General features: G+C 52.4%; 4 protein-coding genes and 2 long non-coding RNA genes across 6 annotated transcripts; 3 read left to right on the top strand and 3 right to left on the bottom strand.

Moving 5' to 3' along the window:
- The first annotated feature begins 22 nt into the window (after positions 1-22).
- Positions 23-8005, top strand: LOC130528315 (ephrin-A2-like). The gene is made up of 4 exons (XM_057037529.1): positions 23-2050; positions 6279-6571; positions 6646-6711; positions 6819-8005. The coding sequence occupies exons 1-4, from the start codon at positions 1872-1874 to the stop codon at positions 6938-6940; spliced, it is 660 nt and encodes a 219-aa protein (XP_056893509.1). The 5' UTR covers positions 23-1871; the 3' UTR covers positions 6941-8005.
- LOC130528322 (uncharacterized) lies at positions 2500-3165 on the bottom strand. Its single transcript, XR_008951263.1, has 3 exons — positions 3054-3165; positions 2852-2965; positions 2500-2647 (listed from the first exon to the last, which is right to left on the bottom strand). It is a non-coding gene; the product is annotated as an uncharacterized LOC130528322 (long non-coding RNA).
- On the bottom strand, positions 7761-8841 carry LOC130528321 (uncharacterized). Its single transcript, XR_008951262.1, has 2 exons — positions 8563-8841; positions 7761-8342 (listed from the first exon to the last, which is right to left on the bottom strand). It is a non-coding gene; the product is annotated as an uncharacterized LOC130528321 (long non-coding RNA).
- Positions 8205-9216, top strand: LOC130528317 (T-cell acute lymphocytic leukemia protein 1-like). Its single transcript, XM_057037531.1, has 2 exons — positions 8205-8479; positions 8689-9216. Exons 1-2 carry the CDS (start codon positions 8434-8436, stop codon positions 9072-9074), a joined length of 432 nt encoding a protein of 143 aa, XP_056893511.1. The 5' UTR covers positions 8205-8433; the 3' UTR covers positions 9075-9216.
- Positions 9217-10771: 1555 nt separating this feature from the next.
- fam174c (family with sequence similarity 174 member C) lies at positions 10772-12139 on the bottom strand. Its single transcript, XM_057038497.1, has 3 exons — positions 11798-12139; positions 11324-11446; positions 10772-11121 (listed from the first exon to the last, which is right to left on the bottom strand). Exons 1-3 carry the CDS (start codon positions 12073-12075, stop codon positions 11118-11120), a joined length of 405 nt encoding a protein of 134 aa, XP_056894477.1. The 5' UTR covers positions 12076-12139; the 3' UTR covers positions 10772-11117.
- Positions 12140-13065: 926 nt separating this feature from the next.
- On the top strand, positions 13066-22081 carry si:ch73-60h1.1 (calcium/calmodulin-dependent protein kinase type IV). The gene is made up of 11 exons (XM_057038496.1): positions 13066-13736; positions 16182-16260; positions 16402-16464; positions 17323-17405; positions 17489-17561; positions 18109-18199; positions 18353-18427; positions 19053-19128; positions 19771-19897; positions 19975-20127; positions 20367-22081. Exons 1-11 carry the CDS (start codon positions 13630-13632, stop codon positions 20877-20879), a joined length of 1440 nt encoding a protein of 479 aa, XP_056894476.1. The 5' UTR covers positions 13066-13629; the 3' UTR covers positions 20880-22081.
- The last annotated feature ends 408 nt before the right edge of the window (positions 22082-22489 follow it).

The raw sequence follows: 22489 nt of genomic DNA, 5'->3' as shown, positions 1-22489 counted from the left end.
CAGGTCGTTTCCTCGGTTCACGAACGGTGGTGCAACACCCACGACAGTAACTTCACGCTGAAATTGATGTAAAAAATGATATCAGTTGTATTTTTTTTTAATAGAGACAAACAGCTTCTGTATTTTAGTCTGTTTTAATTGTAACAGCAGAGTTTAATTAGCAGATCAACGTGTGCAGGACGAACTGGACCAAAACAGGAATATTCCTTTGAAGGAACTGTTTGCAGAAGGTTCCCGGGGACCTTGGAGCGTTTGTTCGGCTGCCCTCTGGTGGAGAGCATGGGGAACAACAGCTGCTCTGCCCTCTGGTGGAGATCATGGGGAACAACAGCTGCTCTGCCCTCTGGTGGAGATCATGAAGAACAACAGCTGCTCTGCCCTCTGGTGGAGATCATGGGGAACAACAGCTACTCTGTCCTCTGGTGGAGATCACGGGGAACAACAGCTGCTCTGCCCTCTGGTGGAGAGCATGGGGAACAACAGCTGCTCTGCCCTCTGGTGGAGATCATGGGGAACAACAGCTGCTCTGCCCTCTGGTGGAGATCATGGGGAACAACAGCTGCTCTGCCCTCTGGTGGAGATCATGGGGAACAACAGCTGCTCTGACTCGGCGGTCGGCTGAAGGACAGTGACGCCTGCAGGGCGGGGGTGGTATTACACCATCAAACCCAGTCCGCGCTGAGAACCGGAGGTGATGGTGCAGCAGGAGCTCGGAACGTCGCGGTATGACATCTCCAGCTTTAACACGCTAGCGGACGCGCGCGCGCACACGCACGCACGCTGCCCGTGGTGACACCACTGAACAAAGAAGCATTGTGGGAGAAGCCCAGACATGCCAGGCTGATCTCTCACGGCCGTCAGACCCAAAGTGTGAACAGAAGGTCAGCATCATCTTTCAAAACACACGCCTCCAGGCACGTGCGCGCGCGCGCATACACACATATTCATATATCATATAGTCTCTATTTCCACATCCTTTAAAAGCAGCATTTAAATGTGCCTCAGGAGCGGTTAAAAACGGCCCGGTACCAAATCCAGTCCGACCACGTCAGAAGTTCTCCTGAGGTTCTGTGTGGACCTGAGCTGGTCCAGCAGCCGGTTCTGAGATCACCAGGGTGGATCCACGTGGTCCTGTAGAGGAACATTATCATCGATATTCCCAATGATCAATCTGAAATAATGGACGTGGAGCTCGTGGCGCTGACGTTGCAGCTGATTGGTGGAAGATGCTAGAGTGGGCGGGGCCACGGAGGAGGTGAACCCGCTGGCCCGCAAAGGGGGCGGGGCCACGACGCTGCGCCGTTTCTTTGAAGTGAACTCATTATTGTGTAAATTCGTGTGAACACCGACGCCGTTTTCGCAGATTAAACTCACATTTGTGCCAAAGTTCTCACATTGGTGACTCTGTGACGTCAGACTGAACCGCGACCATGCGGGGCTCGAAGCTCCGCCCCCGGGTCACACCGCCAGCCTTCGGGACGGAGCCGGTGACCGAGAACAACGGCTGACCCGGTCCGCTCTTCGGACCCGCGTTTTCCTTCTTCTCTGCTGTCCGAGTCGGTTCCGTCGGGTTCTGTTTGCTCAGCAGTCCGAGCGGGACCCAGAAACTTTGAGGACGCTGTCGGAGGGGGTTGAAGTTTCGGAGCCGCTGGAAGCTTCTGGCGTCCTGAGAACGGTCCGGACTCCGGTCCAGGACTCAGAGTTCAGGCATGGAAGAATCGGTTCTGCTCTTATTCCTGCATAAAACTTGGGGGCAGGTTGTAGCCCCGGAGACGGGTTCGGTCCAGTCATGCTGAGCAGAGTTCCTGTCGCAGAACCAAGCGGATATCGATGTTAATATTGGATATGGATCGGACTTCGACCGTGACCGCATGGTGAACACTGCAGGGACACGTTCGGCTCCGGTTCTGGGTCCAGCTCACATGGAGCCCCGCGGGCGGCCCCCGCCGCTGCTGCTGCTCGGCCTCCTGCTCCCGCTCTGCTCCGCAGCCGCCGACGAGCGCTTCGGTTCCGACCGACACGCGGTCCACTGGAACAGCTCGAACCCCAGGTGAGAACCGAACCGAACCGAACCGAACCCGGCGCTTTGGAACCAAGTCAAACTTTGATTCAAAGCCCTTCACGAGTTTGGGAAGGAAACTTTGGTGAAGAAACAGTGAAAATAATACAAAAAGCTTCAAAAAGATCATCTGACTCAGGTCTTAAATATTGAATTGAGGACTTGATTCAAGTGATCAATCACGCTGATCTGACCTCTGACCTCTGCTGTCACTCTTGTCCACTCTTCTGTGTCTTCCTTTTGTGAAGCAAACTCTTGTGTGTGTGTGTGTGTGTGTGTGTGTGTGTGTGTGTGTGTAAACCTGTTTCAAACCTCTAGTATTAATATTAGTACTCCTATATCTATATATCTATATATATATAATGTATATGTATATATTACTGTATTGGTCCTCCTGAGCTGCTGCTACATTAGACGATGAGATTGTGATAAATGATGGAACGTTTTCACTTTAAACATCAGCTTTATTGTCTTCAGACGCCTCCTTCACAATAAAAGCGCTGCTGTTGATCAGAACCCAGCAGAACTGGACGTTTGGGCCAGTGATGGATCAATAATCCTCCAATAATCGCCTTCAGTAGAATTACCCTGTGAAATGAGCAAAAGTCCTTTACGTTTGCTGCTGATGCAGCTTTCTGAAGCTTCAGCTCATCAGCAAACGAGTCTGTTTGTTTGTTTTTAATGAGAAAAGCATCAGGAATTATTGTCTGGCTCCGGCTGCTGCGGCCGGGTCACAAACATCTGCTTTTAATGATCCACATGTTGGGAAGGTTGTGTGTGGAGTCCTTCTACCTTTGTGAGGACTTTCGTTGGCATATCCTGACCCCGACCCCTGACCCAGCCCAGAACCAGAACCAGAACCAGACCCTTGACTGGCAGCAACGATACAATAATAACAATAATAACCTATAGAAACGGACAAAGACAGTACTCAATATATACACAATATACAAAAAACACACATTTACACCCCTGCAGGAACACACAACATTACCCAGTGAAAGTGGCGACCGCAGAGACACTTCACCACCATCGCTGTCCCGGTTTGGGTCCAGTTCCTGCTCAGCAGCGAGGAAGCTGGTTCTGTCTGTGAGGCTCTGTGGCGCCTGCTGGAGGACGGAGGGACAGTGGACACAGTCCAGGGGGAGTGGACTCTCCCCGGGGACACAGTCCAGGGGGAGTGGACTCTCCCCGGGGACACAGTCCAGGGGGAGTGGACTCTCCCCGGGGACACAGTCCAGGGGGAGTGGACTCTCCCCGGGGACACAGTCCAGGGGGAGAGGACTCTCCCCGGGGACACAGTCCAGGGGGAGAGGACTCTCCCCGGGGACACAGCTGCAGGCAGGTTCTGTCCTGTCCAGTGATGGAGGTCCACAGGGCGGAGACACCAGTGGACCAGCAGCTCCTGGTGCAGGCTCACACACACACACACGCTCACCACACACGCTCACACACACACACGCTCACACACACACACACGCACACACACACACACACGCTCACACACACACACACACACACACAGGCTGCGGAGATGTACTGGACAGTCTGAGCTCGTATGTCACCATGAAACAGTTGTTGCCTTGGTCACATGACCTGTGGTCTTTGGACTGATGTGGTTCTGAACCCTTGTTCTTGTCAGCTGACGTCATGGCGACGCCACGTCACCGGGGAGAACGTCTGTTGGAACACCGACGGTTATTTTTACCTTCACGTTCTGCTGGTTCTGCTCCGTGTTCTCTGCTGCACACATGAATTTTAATGTGTGACCCACATTCCAACACACACCGTCCTTTTAACACACGCCGTCCTTTTGGCAGTGTGTGTGTGTGTGTGTGTGTGTGTGTGTGTGTGTGCGTGTGCATGCAGCTGCTGTCGTCGGTGCTGAGCTGAAGGTCGTGTTTTAACATCTGACCCGTGTCCTGCTGCTGGTCCGTTGGTCTTTTAAGGTGTGTGTCAGCGCACACACACACACACACACACAGAGCGTTGGTTCAGGAAGAGACGTGACCTTTGACCTGTCAGGAGTCGCCCACCTCAGGGTGTTGGTGCCCCACCTTTACTGAACTCACCTCCTCCTTTGCTGTGACTTCCTCCTCTGTTGCCTGGCAACAGGATGCTGATCAGGCTTCGGCACTAGAATCTACTTCCTGTCTGTGATGCGTTCACTGTCAGTGGGGTCAAACCACAAATGTTTGCTTATTTTGCACGTCTGAGCTCCTTTATTTCATTTGTTTCGGGCCTTAAAGATCCACACACGTGCACGTGTGCACGTATACGGAGCACTTCCTATTTATTATGAATGATCTGGACTTCCTGCCCGGAGATAAGTCATGAATCATTGAGGGTCGACCAATCAGCTGCTACCTTTGGGTTTATTTTAACATTCACGTCATTGGAGGACGAAGGTCTCGTCCTCGTCTTCATCTTCATCTGAGCTGACAAACAACAAACAACAAACAATGAAGATCAATAATGTCTCAAGGAGTTAGATGTGAACCCAGTGGCAGGACACACACTCACACACACTCACTCACACACACACACTCACTCACACACTCACTCACACTCACACACTCACGCACACACACACACACCACTCACTCACACTCACACACACACACCACTCACTCACTCACACACCACACTCACTCACTCACTCACACTCACACACACACACACTCACTCACTCACACTCACACACACTCACACACACACACACTCACACACACCACACACTCACACACACACTCACACACACACTCACCACACACTCACTCACTCACACTCACACCACTCACACACACACACACACACTCACACACTCACTCACACACACACTCACACACTCACGCACTCACTCACTCACCACACACACACCACACACACACACCACACACACACACCACTCACACTCACACCACTCACTCACACTCACTCACACACACTCACCACACGCTCACACACACTCACTCACACTCACACACCTCACTCACACTCACACACACTCACACACACTCACACACTTCCCAGGTCCAGATGAGAAGTTCTGCAGGATTCTGATGGTCAGAAGCTGCTGGAACAGGATTTTATTCTGACCTACTTTTGTCACCATCCTGGCTTTCTTCATCATCTGTGGGAGGAGGAGGTGGATGCAAAGCACCCTCCTCCTCCTCCTCTCCCTCCTCCTCCTCCTCCCCCCCCTCCTCCTCTCCCTCCTCCTCCTCCTCCCCCCCTCCTCCTCCTCCCCCTCCCCTCCTCCTCCCCCTCCTCCTCCTCCCCCTCCTCCTCCCCCTCGCCCCCTCCTCCTCCTCCTCCTCTCCCTCCTCCTCCTCCCCCTCCTCCCCCTCCTCCCCCTCCTCCTCCTCTCAGAACCCCCAATTGTGTCTTTTCTTGGCCGTTCTTCTCCACCTGAGCTCCTGCTGATGGCGGCGCCGTTGTCCTGGCAGCAGCTGCAGGGTTAATGGGATTATGTGGAGCTTGAACAGCGTCTGTCTGAAGACGGATTATGGAAATGTGGAGCCTCGAACCTTCAACACAAAGACGAGATCACGGCAGCTGCCACAGGGGGCGGGGCCAAGACCTTTTCTGGTGATTGACAGCCGGCGGCCTCGGCTGGGAAGGCTGGTCGACGGCGTGAGCGTCATCAGAGCTGCAGGTCGGACTTTAAGATGAAGAAAATCATCTTCGTCATCTTCATGGTCTTCATTTTTATCGTGTTCACAAAAGAAGAGATGTCACACACACACACACACGCACACACACACACGCGCGCACACACACGGACAGAGTGACTGACATGTGAGGACAGTGAAGGTTATCACCCCTTTCCCGTGTGTGTGTGTGTGTGTGTGTGTGTGTGTGTGTGGGACACATGGGATAAGACATAAACATGTTCCCTGGCCCCGCCCCCTGCCGCTGACCACATGACCCCCTTCCCCTTCACTTGACTGCTGCTGTGATTGTCCCATCCCTGTTGCCATGCCAACAGGAGTAAGAGGGCTTGTGCTGCTTCTCTGGTCTCACATCAGCACCAATGATCCGCCACTGATGGCGGATCGATGTCGTCCCTCCCACTGCGAGTTCATCACCTCACCTGTGGCTCAGCCAGGTGACAGTTGCATCATCAGCGCGTCGATGGTCAGCAGCTGAGGCGCCGGAGCTGAGGCGGGACGCTCACGCAGCAGTTTCAGGAAGTGACATCATGTCCTGTCCTCAGGTTTTTCCGTGGCGATTACACTGTGGAGGTTTCCATCAACGACTACCTGGACATCTACTGTCCACACTATGAGGGGGCGGAGCCTGCTGTTGTCATGGAGCACTACGTGTTGTACATGGTGAACTACGATGGCTACACCACCTGCGATCACAGGAGGCGGGGCTTCAAGCGGTGGGAGTGTAACCGGCCCCAGAGCGCCGGCGGGCCGCTCCGGTTCTCAGAGAAGTTCCAGCTGTTCACGCCGTTCAGTCTGGGCTTCGAGTTCCGGCCCGGACACGAGTATTACTACATCTGTGAGTACTTGCCGATCCGTTATTGATGTCCGTCACGCCGTTACCATGACAACGCCTCTGCCTTCCCCCCACAGCGTCTCCTCATCCAAACTTGGCGGGAAAACCGTGTCTGCGACTCAAAATCTACGTGCGACCGACCAGTGAGTGTCTGTTTCCTCTGAACCTGCTGCTGCCGCGTGGTCACATGACCAGCGCGGTTGCCACGGTCGCGCCGTCACGTTTACGTTTCCGTACGTTTCCCCCTCAGACGATTCGCTGTACGAGTCGCCGGAGCCGTTCCTGACTGACGACACCTCCGGCAGCGGCGGCCCCGCTCTGCCCCGCCTCTCGCTGCTCATCGCCACGGCGCTCATCTTTCTGGCCTCCTGATGGCGCCTGTGGCTCCTCCTCTGCCATCCAGCGCCTGAGCTCTCAGCCAATCAGAGGAACATTAGTCTGCTGGTGGGAGGGGCTTAACTCCAACTGCAGGGTTTGGATGAACAACTGATATATCCTTCTGATCATCTCGTTTGAGCAGCAGCTCGACGTCCTCCCACAAACGTTGACCTGGAGGTGGCGGCCGGCCCCTGTCACCCCGGCCAAACCCCCATTAGAGCGAGTAGGTTTGGGAGCCACAGACACGTTTGGGAGCCACAGACACGTTTGTGAGCCACAGACACCTGCACGTCTGCTGCAGGAACTCCCAGGTCTGTCATCGGGTCCTGGGTGGACACACAGAGACACTGTCAGGAACTCGGTGCTCCTTCGGAGTGAAAGCTTTCCTTTTATTGCATTTGTGTCACCTCTTTGTTTTTTATAAATGTTACAAATCATTTAAAATGTGACTAGATGAGCAGGGTGATGCTCTAAAACACCTCTGAAACTCTGAAAATCCAGATTAAGACCTTTGAAAATGCTTTTACTGCCAAGAATAATGTTGAACAAATTACAGTCCAGCATTTTTCCCTCATTTTGCTCCATATGTCCAGTTGGTTCCAGACGCTGATCTTTAGTTCCATTGGTGAGATTCATGTTGAGGAATTCATTGATCTGGTTTCCTGATGAGCTCAGTCCTCCTTTTGTCTGCACAAACAGACCATAATGACAGGGAAGGAGGGATGTTTATGAGTCTGTTTGATCAAGTCACCAGTAAAAATCTGTTTAACTATTATCGATCCAAGATTTCAGACTGTTCTGTTGCCCTCATGCCTCAGGAAGATGGTGATTTTATTGACCTAATAAGTTCAGAAAACACCTATGATCTTTTTTTATAATTCTTTACAGATTTTTACAGATTCATTTGTCTTCTTCATACAAAATAAAATGAAGTTTTCGTGGTGCGTTTTACGTGCAGAGCTTCTGGTCGCCAGCAGGGGGCGACGTCACACCGGATAATTGGATTCTTTTGGAATAGGAATTGTATTTTTTCAAACTAATAAAAGCTGATTGATCCATCGTCATGTCAAATTCTTAGAACAGTACATTGGGGCAGAGGCACGCAGAGCGCGTGAACGCGTCTCAGGTGCAGACAGGTGTGCATTAGGTCCAGTCTGTGTTCCGGACTGGTTGTCTGGAGCTGCAGGTCGTGACGAGCGAGAGGCCGGAAGGCACGACTCCTGTGGGCGGGGGCGGGGCTGCAGGTCCCCCGGGGGTTACTTCCTGGGAACCGCGTGTTTATGGCCTGGCGTGGTTGAAGGGATCTCCATGGTAACGACGCCTATGGGGCCTCGAGGCGGGGGTATAAAGGGAGGCAGCGAGGTGCTGGTCAGGTCTGAAGCCGTTCGGAACGTCACTGCACGAGGAAAGAGAGGACGCGTCAGATCAGGTGGGATCCACCAGGAGCAGCACCGCTTTCACGGGTCGAATCGGTTCTGATCCGGTTGATGATGAAGTCCAGAACGAGTCAGCATGAAATGGAGGAAAGAGTCGGTAAGAAGACTGAAATTCTCTTTAAAAAGTTCTGCTCGTTCAGATGTTTATCAGGGTTTTGGACTTTCAGAAAAGTTGATCACCTTTTTAATATTCCACTCTTTCACAAGAAGTTCCTGCAATCGTCACTTGTTTATGATCAAAGTTCTGGGACTGGCAGCACGGCACCAGTAGCGGGTGGTGTAACTTCCTGTCTGTGTGGCGCTCAGGTTCCTGCCGGGCCCGGGTCCTCCAGCGGTGCTCCAGCAACAGTCGGGAACGTTGGCGGCAGCAGAACGTCAACGGCGCCTTCGCTGAGCTGCGGCGCCTCATCCCCACTCACCCCCCCGACGTCAAACTCAGCAAGAACGAGATCCTGCGGCGTGCGCTGAACTACATCGGCTTCCTGGACCGGCTGGTGACGGACCAGAACCCCGGGACGGGTCCCCCGCAGGACGGCGGCGCTCTGAGCTCCAGCTGGGACAGTTGTGGAGACGCAGACTCGGATGGAGCCCCGGAGGAGCAGGAGGGGGGGTCTCTGCTCCAGGACCTGGCCTGGCTGGACCTGCTGGAACCATCGTGGACCAGCAGGCAGCCTCAGGAGCCGCTCATGTGATATTCACATGTGTAACATTGATGGAGCGTGTTCTGTCACATGGTTGTTGTATTTGGATATTTCATCATCATCACAAACATCTGGTGTGTTTGTTTGAAACAAATGTAAATAAACTCGTGTAAATAAACTAAAGTCTCCTTTAGCCACCCTCCCATCATGTATTGATCTGCACGTCTGGCTCCTCCCCCTCGTATCACAACTGCATCTGTGTTGGCAGGTGAGTCAGATCAGAACCAAAACCAGGACCAGACCCAAACCAGATTAGAACCAGTCAGGATGAGACACAAAACAGAGCAGAACCAGATTTTTCATGGATCCTGTTCGTCCTAAATTAGGTGGAGTTTCGCCCTTATAACACATTACAGGAGGTTAATGAGGTCACAGGGGGCGTGGCCTCTTCCTGGGAAAATCCTGATAATAATCAATGAGATGATTCCAGTAGTGACAGAGGGGGTCCAGAGAGGGTGTGTGTGTGTGTGTGTGTGTGTGTGTGTGTGTGAGAGAGTGTGTGTGAGTGAGCATCAGAACTATTGACTGACATCACAGATCTGAATGGAAGCTGGGCGCCGTGTTCTGGCACCAGCGACAGTTTAACCTTCCACCATGAAGATGCTGGTCGGTCATCAACTGCCCAACGCTGCTCCCTGTTGCCATGACATCGGGTCGGCCGATGGGCGACATCATCCGCGGTTCTTCATGGAGATTCAGCAGTTTGTCCAGTGATGAACTCATGAACAAACCTTCTCCAGAGAGGGGAGGTCTCTCTCTCTCTCTCTCTCTCTCTCTCCTCTCTCTCTCTCTCTCTCTCTCTCTCTCTCTCTCTCTCTCTCTCTCTCTCACACACACACACACACACACACACACACACACACACACACGCACACACACACCTGTTGGTGCCATCAGATGGTTCTGGTTCAGATTTAACCCTTCAGAACACTCAAGTGCAGCAACCTTAGCTGCAATAACATTTGTTCATGAGGAATAAATGTAATTTAAAGCTGATGAGATCAGATAAAGCAGCTGAGACACAGGTGGGAACTGAGGGTGAGGATGGATCTCACACACACGCGCTCACACACGGAGAGCTCGCGATAATTGAACCACGCCCTCCTCTCCTCTGGGACCACTTGTGGGCTCTCTTGGGGCCACCTGATTGGTGGGAATGTTTATCAATCATCAGGGTGACGCCCACCCATCATTGTCTGGGCGCAGCTATTAACCACGCCCCCTGACCTTATTAGCCTTTTATGTGTGTGATCCTGACAGATTCAACTTGATTTATTTATTGTATCTCCCTCTGGGATTAATAACGTCGTCTGTCTGTCTTGACAGGAACCTACCTGACCTTGATGGACGTCAGAAAACCTTATTTAGCAATTTATAATAAAATTATTCTTAGACTTCTATGGGAGCTTTAGGTTGGATCCAGTGTTGCGAGCAGAAATCACGTGGTTTATAGTGACTCTTGACTTTTTAACAGGCTTCTGGCAGCACAGCAGACCTTGTTTATTTACATCATTTCTCATTTGAATGTTTTTCATCTTTCGCGCACAACTGGCGCGTCCCCGTGTGGATTATCGATGACATTGCGATTGATTGATCACCAAAACCGTTCGATTAATCAGGTGGTGTAAAGGGAGGCAACAGTGACACCTACTGGCCAGCACGCCACAAAACACCTCGGCAGAGAAGCCTTTATCATAAATATATTATAAAGTTTATTCGTCTTCAAACGTTCCAAACTGAAACCTTCAGAAAAGTCGCAGAAAGTGGGGAAAAAAATACAAATAAAAATAATACAGACAACCTGTGTCACCAGACTCAAAGTTTTAGAAAAGATGCACAAAGAAATGTTTCTAAAAGTTTGGTTGGGGGCGGGGCTCCGGTCAGAGGCCACGCCCACAGTTCCTCCAGCACTTCCTGCTGAGCTTCAATATCAACTGGACCATCCATTGTCCAACAGCACCAGCGATCCATAACCCTGATCAGTCCCGTCTGTGTGCGATCCATCACCCTTATCAGCAGCGTCCGCTGAGGTCATCATCTAAAGAGAGAATATTGAATATCAATCAGCTGGACAGGGTCAAAGGTCGGAAAAGTCAGCAGTCAAAGGTGAGATTGGACCGTCGCTCTCTGTCCCCCATCCACCATGAAGACCACAGCACATGTCCAGAACAGCCCAGCGGGTCCGACTACATCGGACCTGTTAAAGCACAGCAGGACTAACAGGAAGTGTGACCTCTGACCTGCGGAGGCTGCGAGCTTCGTACAGCGTGTCGTCCTCCTCGCTCTCGCCCTCCACCATCTCCACCGAGTCGTCGTAGTTAGACAGCAGCCCGTACTTCCTCCGGGGGGCCGGCCTCTTTAGCCTGCAAAGAACCAGAACCAGTGGCGTGAGCTGGGCTCTGGACCAAGGCACATGCAACACTGCTGCCCCCCCACAGTACAGGTACCTTAAACATGAATTCTGGTACCTTGGCCACGTGACCCCTGAGTAAACGCGTTTGATCACGTGACGCAGGCCACTTTCGGTTCGTTGTGAACATCAGCGCCAGAAGCGCCCCCTGCTGGACCCCACGGTGACTGACGGGGAACCAAACTCCGTCAACTAATCAGCCCATTCGAGTTTTAACGACAACGATCCGCGTTGTTCCGGTTCTTTCTTTGGTTCGGGTCCGTCGTACCTCAGAATCTTTGGCAGAAATGGCGCATAAACTCACCGCACAGCTCGGATGAGGAAGTACAGAACTCCGGTCATGGTGATGCCGATGAGGACGTACAGGGCCCGCTGGATCATGGAGCTGTCCACGTTCAGGCCTCCGGGACCAGACTTCTTGGGTCCGGCCTCTGTGCCATTTGCCGCGGTGCTGCTGTATGCGGTGGTTCCGTTTCTGCTGGTGGCTGATGTGCTGACTTCCGCGTGTACGAAGAAGCAACAGAACCGGACCAGAACCAGAACCCACACCCGCAATGAACTCATACCAACGGCCGCGGACATCAGTTCCCTGAAAACTGAACCGAGCCAAAAGAAATGTTGATAAAGTCAAACATGGACGCTGCGTCACCTATGACGTAATCGACGTGACCAATCAGAGGAGGCCACACCTCCCCAAAGATCACAGGAGCCTCCGCAGCTGTCACGTGGTCTAAGAGCGAGCACAAGATCAGGAAATAATTTTTTTTTTCAGATTTCTTACGTAGTGCAGCTAAAAAGTCTTTTATTGTGTCCAACTAAAGTGGTGATTCCTTATTGTGGTGAAGAGTAAAAGTTCTTATCTATTTATCTATAATATATACATATATATATATACATATATATAAACCTGTTTATAACATAACAGGTTAGTCCAGCAGGAGGCGCTTACAGGTGTCACAGTCCAGGTTGGCTCCCAGAATCAGGACCCCCCTGCTAAACAGTGGTGGCAGGAAAAACTGCCTTAAAGAGGGAAAACCCTTGAGCAGGCGCGGGGGGCTCCTGGCCCGGGGGGCTCCTGGCCGGGGGTCTCCTGGCCCGGGGGGCTCCTGGCCTGGGGGGCTCCTGGCGCGGGGGGCTCCTGGCCTGGGGGGCTCCTGGCGCGGGGGGCTCCTGGCCTGGGGGGCTCCTGGCCCGGGGCCTCCTGGCCCGGGGGTCTCCTGGCCCGGGACCTCCTGGCCCGGGGCCTCCTGCTGATGGCGCGGTGGCTGAAGAAGGAGAGATAGAGGAGAAAATCACGTGCGTGTTATTGATGGAGAAGTTAGCTGCTGCACTTTAGCAGCTTTAATAAACTGAGACAACCACGTTGTCCCAACAGAAGGAAATACTGAACTAAAGCGGTCACGTGACACAGGCCCAGGCATCGTCCAGAGCCTGGACTCTAGGTTAAAGGTTTGAATCCGGTCCAGATGTCGCGCTGATATGCGGTTGTGTATTTAGGTTATCGAGTAGAGATTCTGACTGACAGGCAGTCTGTCCAATGGGAAAGCCGACAGATCGCGTGCAGAGCTGTGATTGGTCGGTATGCAGCTATGGGCGGGGCTCCAATATTACAGCAACCGCTTTAACTCTGCAGATCCAGCAGGCATCTGTAGCATCCCTACCCAGAACCAGACATCCAGCACCGAGACAGCCGGGCCCCGCAGGCAGGTGTGGTTGTCGCGGTTCTCCGGACCGGAACTCTGCGGCTCGCGGCGGGCGGGTACCATTTCTCCCGGTAATAACGCGGATAAAACCCGGGATGGGGATGCTGGACTGAGGCCCGATGGAAGTGACACATCTTCATCTGGGCCGTGTTTATTCCGCGGAGTGATCAGATGATCTGTGGTTCTGGTCCTCGGTCCTGATAGAGGGTTTGTGGATCAGGCGGATTCATCGGATTAAAACCCGTCAGGATCATGATTCATCCCTCATCTGCTTCTCTAATCTGTCTTTTTCCGAGTGAAATTAAAATCTGAGACGTGATCTGGATCGCACTGTTCCTGGTTCTGATCGGGTCACATCTGACCCGGTCGCCACCAGTCTCCGAGTGTTCTTGCACCCGATCCGGGGCCTGGTTTAAGGAAATTCTCTGCCATCATGCCTACGTCCCGCCCCAGTTCGGAGCCGGCGGAGTTCTGGGTGGATGGGTCGAGGCGGGACGGGACAGTGGAAGAGTTCTACACCCTGAGCTCCGAGCTGGGCAGGTTTGTACCTCCTGAACTGGGCCGCACCTGTCATGTAGGTGTTCTGTGTTGTGAAGTGGACCACAGCTTCAGGACCAGAATCAGCAAAAGTTCTGGGACCTGATTTTAGCTCGGTTAATTTTGTTTTTTAAAAGCACTTTATTTTTAGGTTCTTGGTTGTGAGGACATCATTTATTAAAATGAGATTCACATTTTATTTCATTTTCAGAACATTTTCCAACTTTCTGTTATTTATCCATTATTTATTTTGTCGTTTTTATACGTCTGACACGCCCTTAAACTCCGGACAGACAGAACTTCTGTCCTGCTCTCTGAATCTCATACGAACACTTCACCCTCCGTACTGTGGGGGCGCTGTCTGCTCTTCTGTCACGGGGAGACAATACCTGACAGCAGGGGGCAGCAGAAACAGCTGCTCTGATTCATGTAGCTCAATGCTGCTTAGACCAGGGACAAACTGGTGCTGGGACCAGGAACCAACGAAGAAGAGCAGCACTCGACTCCTCCCCCAAGGGAAGATTGACAGAGAGATGGATGGATGATGGATGGATGGATGGATGGATAATTGATTGATGGATGATGGATGGATGGATGGTTGGATGATAGATGGATGATGGAGGGAGGGATAGATGAGAGATGGATGATAGATCGATGGATGAAGGGATGATGGATGGATCAACCACTTCAGTCAATTGTTTCAGAAATGGGTTCCTGACAGCAGCTCCAGTTACAGCGCCCTCTCCTGGTGAAGGCAAGTTAGGCAGGGTTGTTGGTGAGCAGGAGGCCTTTAATCACACACACACACACACACACACACACACACACTCTAAATATCCTGGTTTATGCTTTGTGGGAAGTATGCAGACATTTTGAAAACACTCCCTCACAAGCAGCAGATGGTGGCATGTTGATGGCGTGTTGGTGGCATGTTGATGGCGTGTTGATGGCATGTTGGTGGCTTGTTGATGGCGTGTTGGTGGCGTGTTGATGGTGTGTTGGTGGTGTGTTGATGGCATGTTGGTGGCGTGTTGATGGTGTGTTGGTGGTGTGTTGGTGGTGTGTTGATGGCATGTTGGTGGCGTATTGATGGCGTGTTGGTGGCGTGTTGATGGTGTGTTGGTGGTGTGTTGATGGCATGTTGGTGGCGTGTTGATGGTGTGTTGGTGGTGTGTTGATGGCATGTTGGTGGCGTATTGATGGCGTGTTGGTGGCGTGTTGATGGTGTGTTGGTGGTGTGTTGATGGCATGTTGGTGGCGTGTTGATGGTGTGTTGGTGGTGTGTTGGTGGTGTGTTGATGGCATGTTGGTGGCGTATTGATGGCGTGTTGGTGGCGTGTTGATGGTGTGTTGGTGGTGTGTTGATGGCATGTTGGTGGCGTGTTGATGGTGTGTTGGTGGCGTGTTGATGGCGTGTTGGTGGCATGTTGATGGCGTCTTGGTGGCATGTTGATGGCGTGTTGGCGGCGTGTTGATGGCATGTTGATGGCGTATTGATGGCATGTTGGTGGTGTGTTGGTGGCGTGTTGGTGGCGTGCTGGTGGCGTGTTGGTGGCGTGTTGGCTGGATGCTCCACGTCTTGCTGGTTGGGCCAGTGAGATGGTGGGTTACCTCCAGCTGTGACTGTTCATCCTCGGAGCTCCACAAACATCTGATGGAGTTTGTCCAGCAGAGGCTAATGGCTACGCTAATAATAGACGTGATACTGTAAGGGTGCCTAACGAGGGCCGTCCAGGGTCCGCTCCGGTTCTGTTCTGACCGGTTCTGCACCGTTCCAACGCAACACATCTGGAGTGATGAGGCGCTGATGTTGGAAACTGTGGCAGCTGTCAGAAGTGAGGCCTTTGGTTCTGGTTCTGGTTCTTTCTACGGACTAAATCAAAGATGGCGTCTCTTCTGTTGTTGACTGGGTGTGTCAAGGTTGAGGCCCCGCCCACAGAGGTCACCTGTATGGATGAGCTTCTCCTGGGTGGCCTCCTCCCCCCTGTTCCAATCATCAGCCCTCAACAGGCTGCAGCACCGTGTCCGTTTTCACTCATAATCAATAATGGTGATCGGCTGTGATCAGAACTCCTCCTGACGCGTCACCTGATGCGGCGTAAATCAAACGCTCGCATCACCGCGGCAACGCTGAAATGAGCCGAGAGAGCAGGTGTCCCGTTACCACGGAGACCTTTCTGGATTTTCTGAGTGTGTGTGTGAGACCATCTGTTACAACAGATAACTAATCCCTGTACTGTACACACACACACACACACACACACACACACACACACACACACACAGACTTGTGTAAAATGAAAGCATGCGTAACTGTGAATGTTGCTGTTGTTGACAGGTGTCGGCTCTGTTTCCATGGCGCTCTCAGGGGTCGTTGTGGGCGGGTGTGTTTCCTGACAGCTGTAGCTTGTGTGTGTGTGTGTGTGTTGATGTTGTGTTTCCTTCCAGAGGAGCGACGTCTGTGGTGTATCGTTGTGAGGAGAAAGAGACGCAGAAAGCTTTCGCTCTGAAAGTGCTGAAGAAAACGGTGCGTGACGGAGGAAGTTGCATCATTTCCTCTCCTCATACCTTCGTGTTGTCACTTCCTGTTACATTGGATCTGTTTACTGTTACCATGGAAACATTTCAACACAAACCTCCTGTCACTCTTTTGGGTTTTTTTTCCCAGATCGACAGAAAAATCGTTCGTACAGAAATCGGCGTCCTGCTGCGTCTCTCCCATCCCAACATTGTGAGTATGTTGTCTCCCAACGAGGCACGAGTGTGTGTCAGGGTGTGTGTCACGGTGCGTTAGGGTGTGTGTTAGGGTGTGTGTGTTAGGGTGTGTGTCAGGGTGTGTGTTAAGGTGTGTGTCAGGGTGTGTGCCAGGGTGTGTGTCAGGGTGTGTGTCAGGGTGTGTCAGGGTGTGTGCCAGGGTGTGTGTCACGGTGTGTGTCAGGGTGTGTGTCAGGGTGTGTGTCAGGGTGTGTGTCAGGTGTGTGTGTTAGGGTGTGTGTCAGGGTGTGTGTCAGGTGTGTGTGTTAGGGTGTGTGCCAGGGTGCGTTAGGGTGTGTGTCAGGGTGTGTGTCAGGGTGCGTTAGGGTGTGTGTTAGTGTGTGTGTTAGGGTGTGTGTCAGGGTGTGTGTTAGGGTGTGTGTCAGGGTGTGTGTTAGGGTGTGTGTCAGGGTGTGTGTCAGGGTGCGTTAGGGTGTGTGTTAGTGTGTGTGTTAGGGTGTGTGTCAGGGTGTGTGTTAGGGTGTGTGTCAGGGTGTGTGTTAGGGTGTGTGTCAGGGTGTGTGTCAGGGTGCGTTAGGGTGTGTGTTAGTGTGTGTGTCAGGGTGTGTGTCAGGGTGCGTTAGGGTGTGTGTTAGTGTGTGTGTTAGGGTGTGTGTCAGGGTGCGTTAGGGTGTGTGTTAGTGTGTGTGTTAGGGTGTGTGTCAGGGTGTGTGTTAGGGTGTGTGTCAGGGTGTGTGTCAGGGTGTGTGTCAGGGTGTGTGTCAGGTGTGTGTGTTAGGGTGTGTTAGGGTGTGTGTCAGGGTGTGTGTCAGGTGTGTGTTAGGGTGTGTCAGGGTGTGTGTCAGGGTGACATCGGCCTCCCGGTGCTCCACAGATTCAGCTGAAGGAGATCTTCGAGACGGACACCGACATCGCTCTGGTGCTGGAGCTGGTCACAGGCGGAGAGCTGTTCGACAGGTGCGTTGGTCCAGGAACGTTCTGGATCAGAACCAACCAGCTGGGACCAGGAACCCATGTTCATCTCTCCTCTTTGTTTCCAGGATCGTAGAACGAGGCTACTACAGCGAGAGAGACGCCGCTCATGTCATCAAACAGATCCTGGAGGCCGTGGCGGTAATCAGCTTCCTTTGGTTCCCCTCCGTCCTCCTCAGATCTCCTCCTCTGATCTTCTGGTTGTGGCTGGTTCATGTTCCTCTAAAACAGGAGCAAAGCCAGATCAAAAGAGCTGATCTCCACCTGTAGAGAACCAGCAGCAGCAGTGTCGTGGGGCTATGCTAACAGTTAGCTTCCTTTAAACCGCCCGCATTTAGCTCTTTTTGCTCGTCCTTCTCTGGTTCCTGAGTGTGAAGCTGCTCCTGAAGCCACGTGGAGGAGGAGCACCAACCAGGATCACGCCAGGCTTCGTCCTGGAGAACAGAGACACGTTCTCCCGCCCACGCCGGGGAGAACAGAACGTGTGACAGGGCGCAGCAACAGCAAAGCTCTCGTGTAAAAACAGCTTCCATCCTGCTGCTGAGCAGATTAAACCCAGAGATTAACACACACATCTGACCTACATCTGCCACACATACGCCTCTGTGTGTGTGTGTGTGTGTGTGTGTGTGTGTGTGTGTGTGTGTGTGTGTCAGGGTTCTTCTGATGGTAGATGTTCCTGTTTCAGTATCTCCATGAGAATGGGGTCGTCCACCGGGACCTGAAGCCGGAGAACCTGCTGTACGCCGACCTGTCTCTGGACGCTCCGCTAAAAATCGGTAAAACGGCACCAAGACATTGATTAAACTGTTGGGAGAACATTTGATCACAGGTGTTGGAGGTTCTAGGTCAGGGTTGGAATAATAAACGATAAATAAAGATAGAAATGAACTAAAACGACAAAGATTAAGAGGATCTTTTTCTGTGAACAGCCGACTTTGGCCTGTCCAAGATCATCGATGACCAGGTGACCATGAAGACGGTGTGTGGGACACCTGGCTACTGCGGTGAGCTCCTGTCTGTCTGTCTGTCTGTCTGTCTGTCCGTCTGTCTGTCTGAATGTCCGTCCGTCTGTTTGTCTGTCCATCTTTCCTCATCATCTTGATCAACCAAACCAATGACAGCTTCCTGTGGCGTTGTTAGTCACATGATGCTGGAACTACAGACCCTCTGACTCCACCAGCTGGTCGCAGGTGGACCTGCAGGTAGAAGCAGCTCCTCTCGTCTGTCCACAGCAGACAAGCTGTCTCAACGCGGTAGTCGATATTCCTTTGAATCTGGGCGACAGACCCTCGGGTGAATGTGCGCCCGTCTGCCGTCTCTTAGGAAAAAACACTTTTTTATTCTGATTCCACCCATTCGTGCAGCAGAAAGAAAGAGAGATAACTCTGGGAACACCAGCAGCACAGGGCACCATGGGTAACGCAGAGACGCGACAAAATACAAGCACCCGGTGTTTCCCAGAGCAGTAGTCAGTCTGGAGGCTAACACGTGCTAACACGCTGCTAGTAGCAGCAGCAGTAGTCAGTCTGGAGGCTAACATGTGCTAACACGCTGCTAGTAGCAGCAGCAGTAGTCAGTCTGTAGGCTAACACATGCTAACACATGCTAACACCAGCTCCTGTGCTGTAGCCCCAGAGATCCTGCGTGGTAACGCATACGGCCCTGAAGTGGACATGTGGTCAGTGGGCGTCATCCTCTACATCCTGTGAGTGCATTAACACACACACACACACACACACACACACACACTGCAGTAAACTGAGTTAAAATATTTTGATGATGACGTTGATTAATCATCTTATTTATTTATTTTCTTAGAATATTAAATAGAATTGATCCAGATAATTGACCCCAGCACAGGAACTAATGCAGCAGCAGGGGGCGCTGTTTCCCTCTGGGACTGCGCGTTTTGGTATATTTCATAAACACTCATGAGGGGCCACCATCCCGTCGGCCCGTTGGTAGGTGGCGTTGGCATGGCAACGTCCTCGGTACTTCATACATGTTCACATCCAGAAGGAAGACCCTAAATCTTAAAACGTTTTTCCCTCTTTATGGCGGATTTTTTGTCGCCCTTGTTTCTTTGAGTGGGTCAGATTCTAAAACGATGCGTAGCCAGACGGTCGGATGGCGGCTCCTCGTGAATACCTCTGAACTGGTGGCACTGGTGGCACTGGTGGCACTGGTGACACTGGTGACACTGGTGGCACTGGTGACACTGGTGGCACTGGTGGCACTGGTGGCACTGGTGACACTGGTGACACTGGTGGCACTGGTGGCACTGGTGGCACTGGTGACACTGGTGGCACTGGTGGCACTGGTGTCTGAGGCCTTGGTCTCTCTCTAGGCTCTGTGGCTTTGAACCGTTCTTCGACCCGAGGGGGGACCAGTACATGTACAGCCGCATCCTCAACTGCGACTACGAGTTTGTGTCTCCGTGGTGGGACGAGGTGTCTCTCAATGCCAAGGACCTGGTGAGTCTGAGGACTTTTGACGGACTCGAGTTTTCCTGGACCTTTGTGACTGGGATGGATTTGTCCTGTCCCGTCAGGTCAGTAAGCTGATCGTCCTGGACCCCCGTCAGCGTCTCAATGTCCGGGAGGCCCTGGATCATCCCTGGGTCCTGGGGAAGGCGGCTCGCTTCTCCCACATGGACACCGCCCAGAGAAAACTTCAGGAGTTCAACGCTCGCCGCAAGCTCAAGGTGAGACTCGCGGCTAGGTCCGGTTCTGGTTCAGGCCCGAGGAACAGGATCCAACTGTCGGATTCTGAACCACTAATTGGCCCCAATTTCCAATTGAGTTCAAATGTACTTGTAGAGCGCGGCAGGAAAAACTGCCTCCGCCCGTGGTAGGAATCAAACAACCACCTGAGAGTCAGGTGGTCGGCGCCTCCCCCGACTGGGTCACTCACCGTCTCCGTGTGGTCTGTCTGTGTCAACAGGCCGCCATGAAGGCCGTCGTGGCCACCAGCCGTATGCACGAGGGCTCGAAGCGTCGTACCGACAGTTGTGAGATTCCGGGATCTGGGAATTCCAGGCAGAGCAGCATTCAGCAAGACCCCACACCTGAGCCCGTAGGCTCCGCCCCCTCAGCGAAGGAGACCACACCTGAAGATGAGCAGGTGCATCAAAAGGATGGATCAAATTCCAAGGACCAGTCGCCCGCCGACTCCTCACCGCCACAGGGCCCCAAACCAACGAGTTCTAAAGTCCCGGCTGCTGGTCCCGGCCCCACCAGGCCCCCCCTGCGTGCTGAGGGCCTCCCGCATGCCTCCATCGTTCCAAAAACCACGCAGACCCAGACTCATCTGCCAGAGAAGAGCTTCTCTGTTGTAGACCCTTCCTCCAAGATTGAGACCATGTCCCTGTTGGCCAGGCCTCCAAGTCCAGATGGCCTCAGCAACGGTCTGGTCCCGGGGTCGGAGGGCGGCAGTAAGACCGCCCACGGCCAGTGAGTCGTTGCTCCTCAACCGCCAACATCCAGACTGTCGCTTCAGCCTTCGTCGTCTTCATTGGCTTCCCCATCATTTATCGGGAAGAAGTCTCACCGAAGTATCTGTGGTAGCAGATCTAACTGGTTAGCTGCTAACATTCATAGCGGTCTGTGTGGTGTTTTCATCCTGGAGAACCAGTTTGTCCTGGATCAGAACCACAAGAGAACTGGGGAAAGCTACTCCAAACAGTGGATTCGCACAATGACTCCAGTTCTGCCTTGTTCGCATTGGCAGATGTTTGCGTTGGTGTTAGCCGAGTTAGCATAACGAGCATGCTCACGCGGTCTCCGGAAGTTCTGATCCAGAACAAACACTTCCTCTCTCGATTCTTGGACAGCAGCTGGAGTTCTTCCTGCGACCTTCAGGAAGGAGCAAACTGATTGTATTTTACTAATCATTTTTTGAAGGAACTGAGCACGAAAAGAGGATTTTTCTGAGGAAACTCCGCCAGGAGCTGAGTGAAGATCAGGAGCTCCCGTCAGGAGCTTTGAGATTGGACCAGAACAGATATCTTTTTATTCTTTCTACTCTTGCTGTTGTTCTGTGATGTGCTCAGGTGTGTTGTGTTTGTGAGCTTCTAGTAAAAGTTGTTTACACTTCCTGAAAAATGACTTCCTGTTTACGCTGTAAAAACTGTTGTTTGGCCTAAGACAATTGATGGCACTCTGACCTTTGACCCGAGGTGTTCAGACCCTAAAAGCAAACCTGATGGACCGTCCATCTGATCTGAAACCACACGTTCTACCTCGATGTGTACAGGAGCTTCCAGAACCAATCGCCTGACAGGAAAGTTGTAGAGCAGCAGGACTTCCACGCCAGAATTCATTTATTTTGCTTTCATTCAAACAAACGAGTAAAACTGAAGTAAAAGCGTCTGGACGGCACCAGCGGGAGTGAAAACAGGAACTTTTCTGACTGTTCTGATGTTTGATCAGTTCTCTCAGGATACTGGTTTTTGTTCTGACCCAGTCAGACTTCCCAGACTACCGCTGCAGTACCTGGCCTCGCCAGGGTCGGGAGGAAGCTCTGTGATTGGTTGTTTAGAGTCTGCCTGCGTTGTGTCGGACTCGTGTGTTCCTGCGGCGGTCACCTGTCCACGGGTCACCTGTCCACGGGTCACCTGTCCACGGTCACCTAACATGAATAAATGTATGTGTGATTCACCTCTGCAGTCATACAACTGTCACTGGGGCGGCGCTACACTGGAACATGACAACAGCCACAGGTGAAACAAGTCGTTCACAGCTATACTGGGACAGACAGGACAGACAGACTGGTTATACTGGGACAGAGAGGACAGACAGACTGGTTATACTGGGACAGAGAGGACAAACAGCTGGTTTATACGGGGACAGAGAGGACAAACAGGTGGTTATAGTGGGACAGAGAGGACAGACAGGCTGGAGATACTGGGACAGAGAGGACAGACAGGCTGGTTATAGTGGGACGAGAGGACAGACAGACTGGTTATACTGGGACAGAGAGGACAAACAGGCTGGTTATACGGGGACAGAGAGGACAAACAGGCTGGTATACAGGGACAGAGAGGACAAACAGGCTGGTTATAGGGG

This window comes from Takifugu flavidus, chromosome 7, assembly GCF_003711565.1.
Source record: "Takifugu flavidus isolate HTHZ2018 chromosome 7, ASM371156v2, whole genome shotgun sequence".
Classification (NCBI taxonomy): Eukaryota; Metazoa; Chordata; class Actinopteri; order Tetraodontiformes; family Tetraodontidae; genus Takifugu; species Takifugu flavidus.
The sequence above is the reverse complement of the archived record's forward strand: the minus strand, read 5'-3'. Positions and strand labels throughout refer to the sequence as shown.

Coding starts and splice junctions, on each gene's coding strand:
- LOC130528315 (XM_057037529.1), top strand. CDS start 1,872: ATGGTGAACACTGCAGGGACACGTTCGGCTCCGGTTCTGGGTCCAGCT. Junction 2,051..6,278: donor TGGAACAGCTCGAACCCCAG/GTGAGAACCGAA, acceptor TCCTGTCCTCAG/GTTTTTCCGTGGCGATTACA. Junction 6,572..6,645: donor ACACGAGTATTACTACATCT/GTGAGTACTTGC, acceptor TTCCCCCCACAG/CGTCTCCTCATCCAAACTTG.
- fam174c (XM_057038497.1), bottom strand. CDS start 12,075: ATGTCCGCGGCCGTTGGTATGAGTTCATTGCGGGTGTGGGTTCTGGTT. Junction 11,447..11,797: donor TTCCTCATCCGAGCTGTGCG/GTGAGTTTATGC, acceptor GGTTCTTTGCAG/GCTAAAGAGGCCGGCCCCCC.
- si:ch73-60h1.1 (XM_057038496.1), top strand. CDS start 13,630: ATGCCTACGTCCCGCCCCAGTTCGGAGCCGGCGGAGTTCTGGGTGGAT. Junction 18,428..19,052: donor TGGGACACCTGGCTACTGCG/GTGAGCTCCTGT, acceptor CCTGTGCTGTAG/CCCCAGAGATCCTGCGTGGT. Junction 20,128..20,366: donor ACGCTCGCCGCAAGCTCAAG/GTGAGACTCGCG, acceptor CTGTGTCAACAG/GCCGCCATGAAGGCCGTCGT.
- LOC130528317 (XM_057037531.1), top strand. CDS start 8,434: ATGATGAAGTCCAGAACGAGTCAGCATGAAATGGAGGAAAGAGTCG. Junction 8,480..8,688: donor TGAAATGGAGGAAAGAGTCG/GTAAGAAGACTG, acceptor TGTGGCGCTCAG/GTTCCTGCCGGGCCCGGGTC.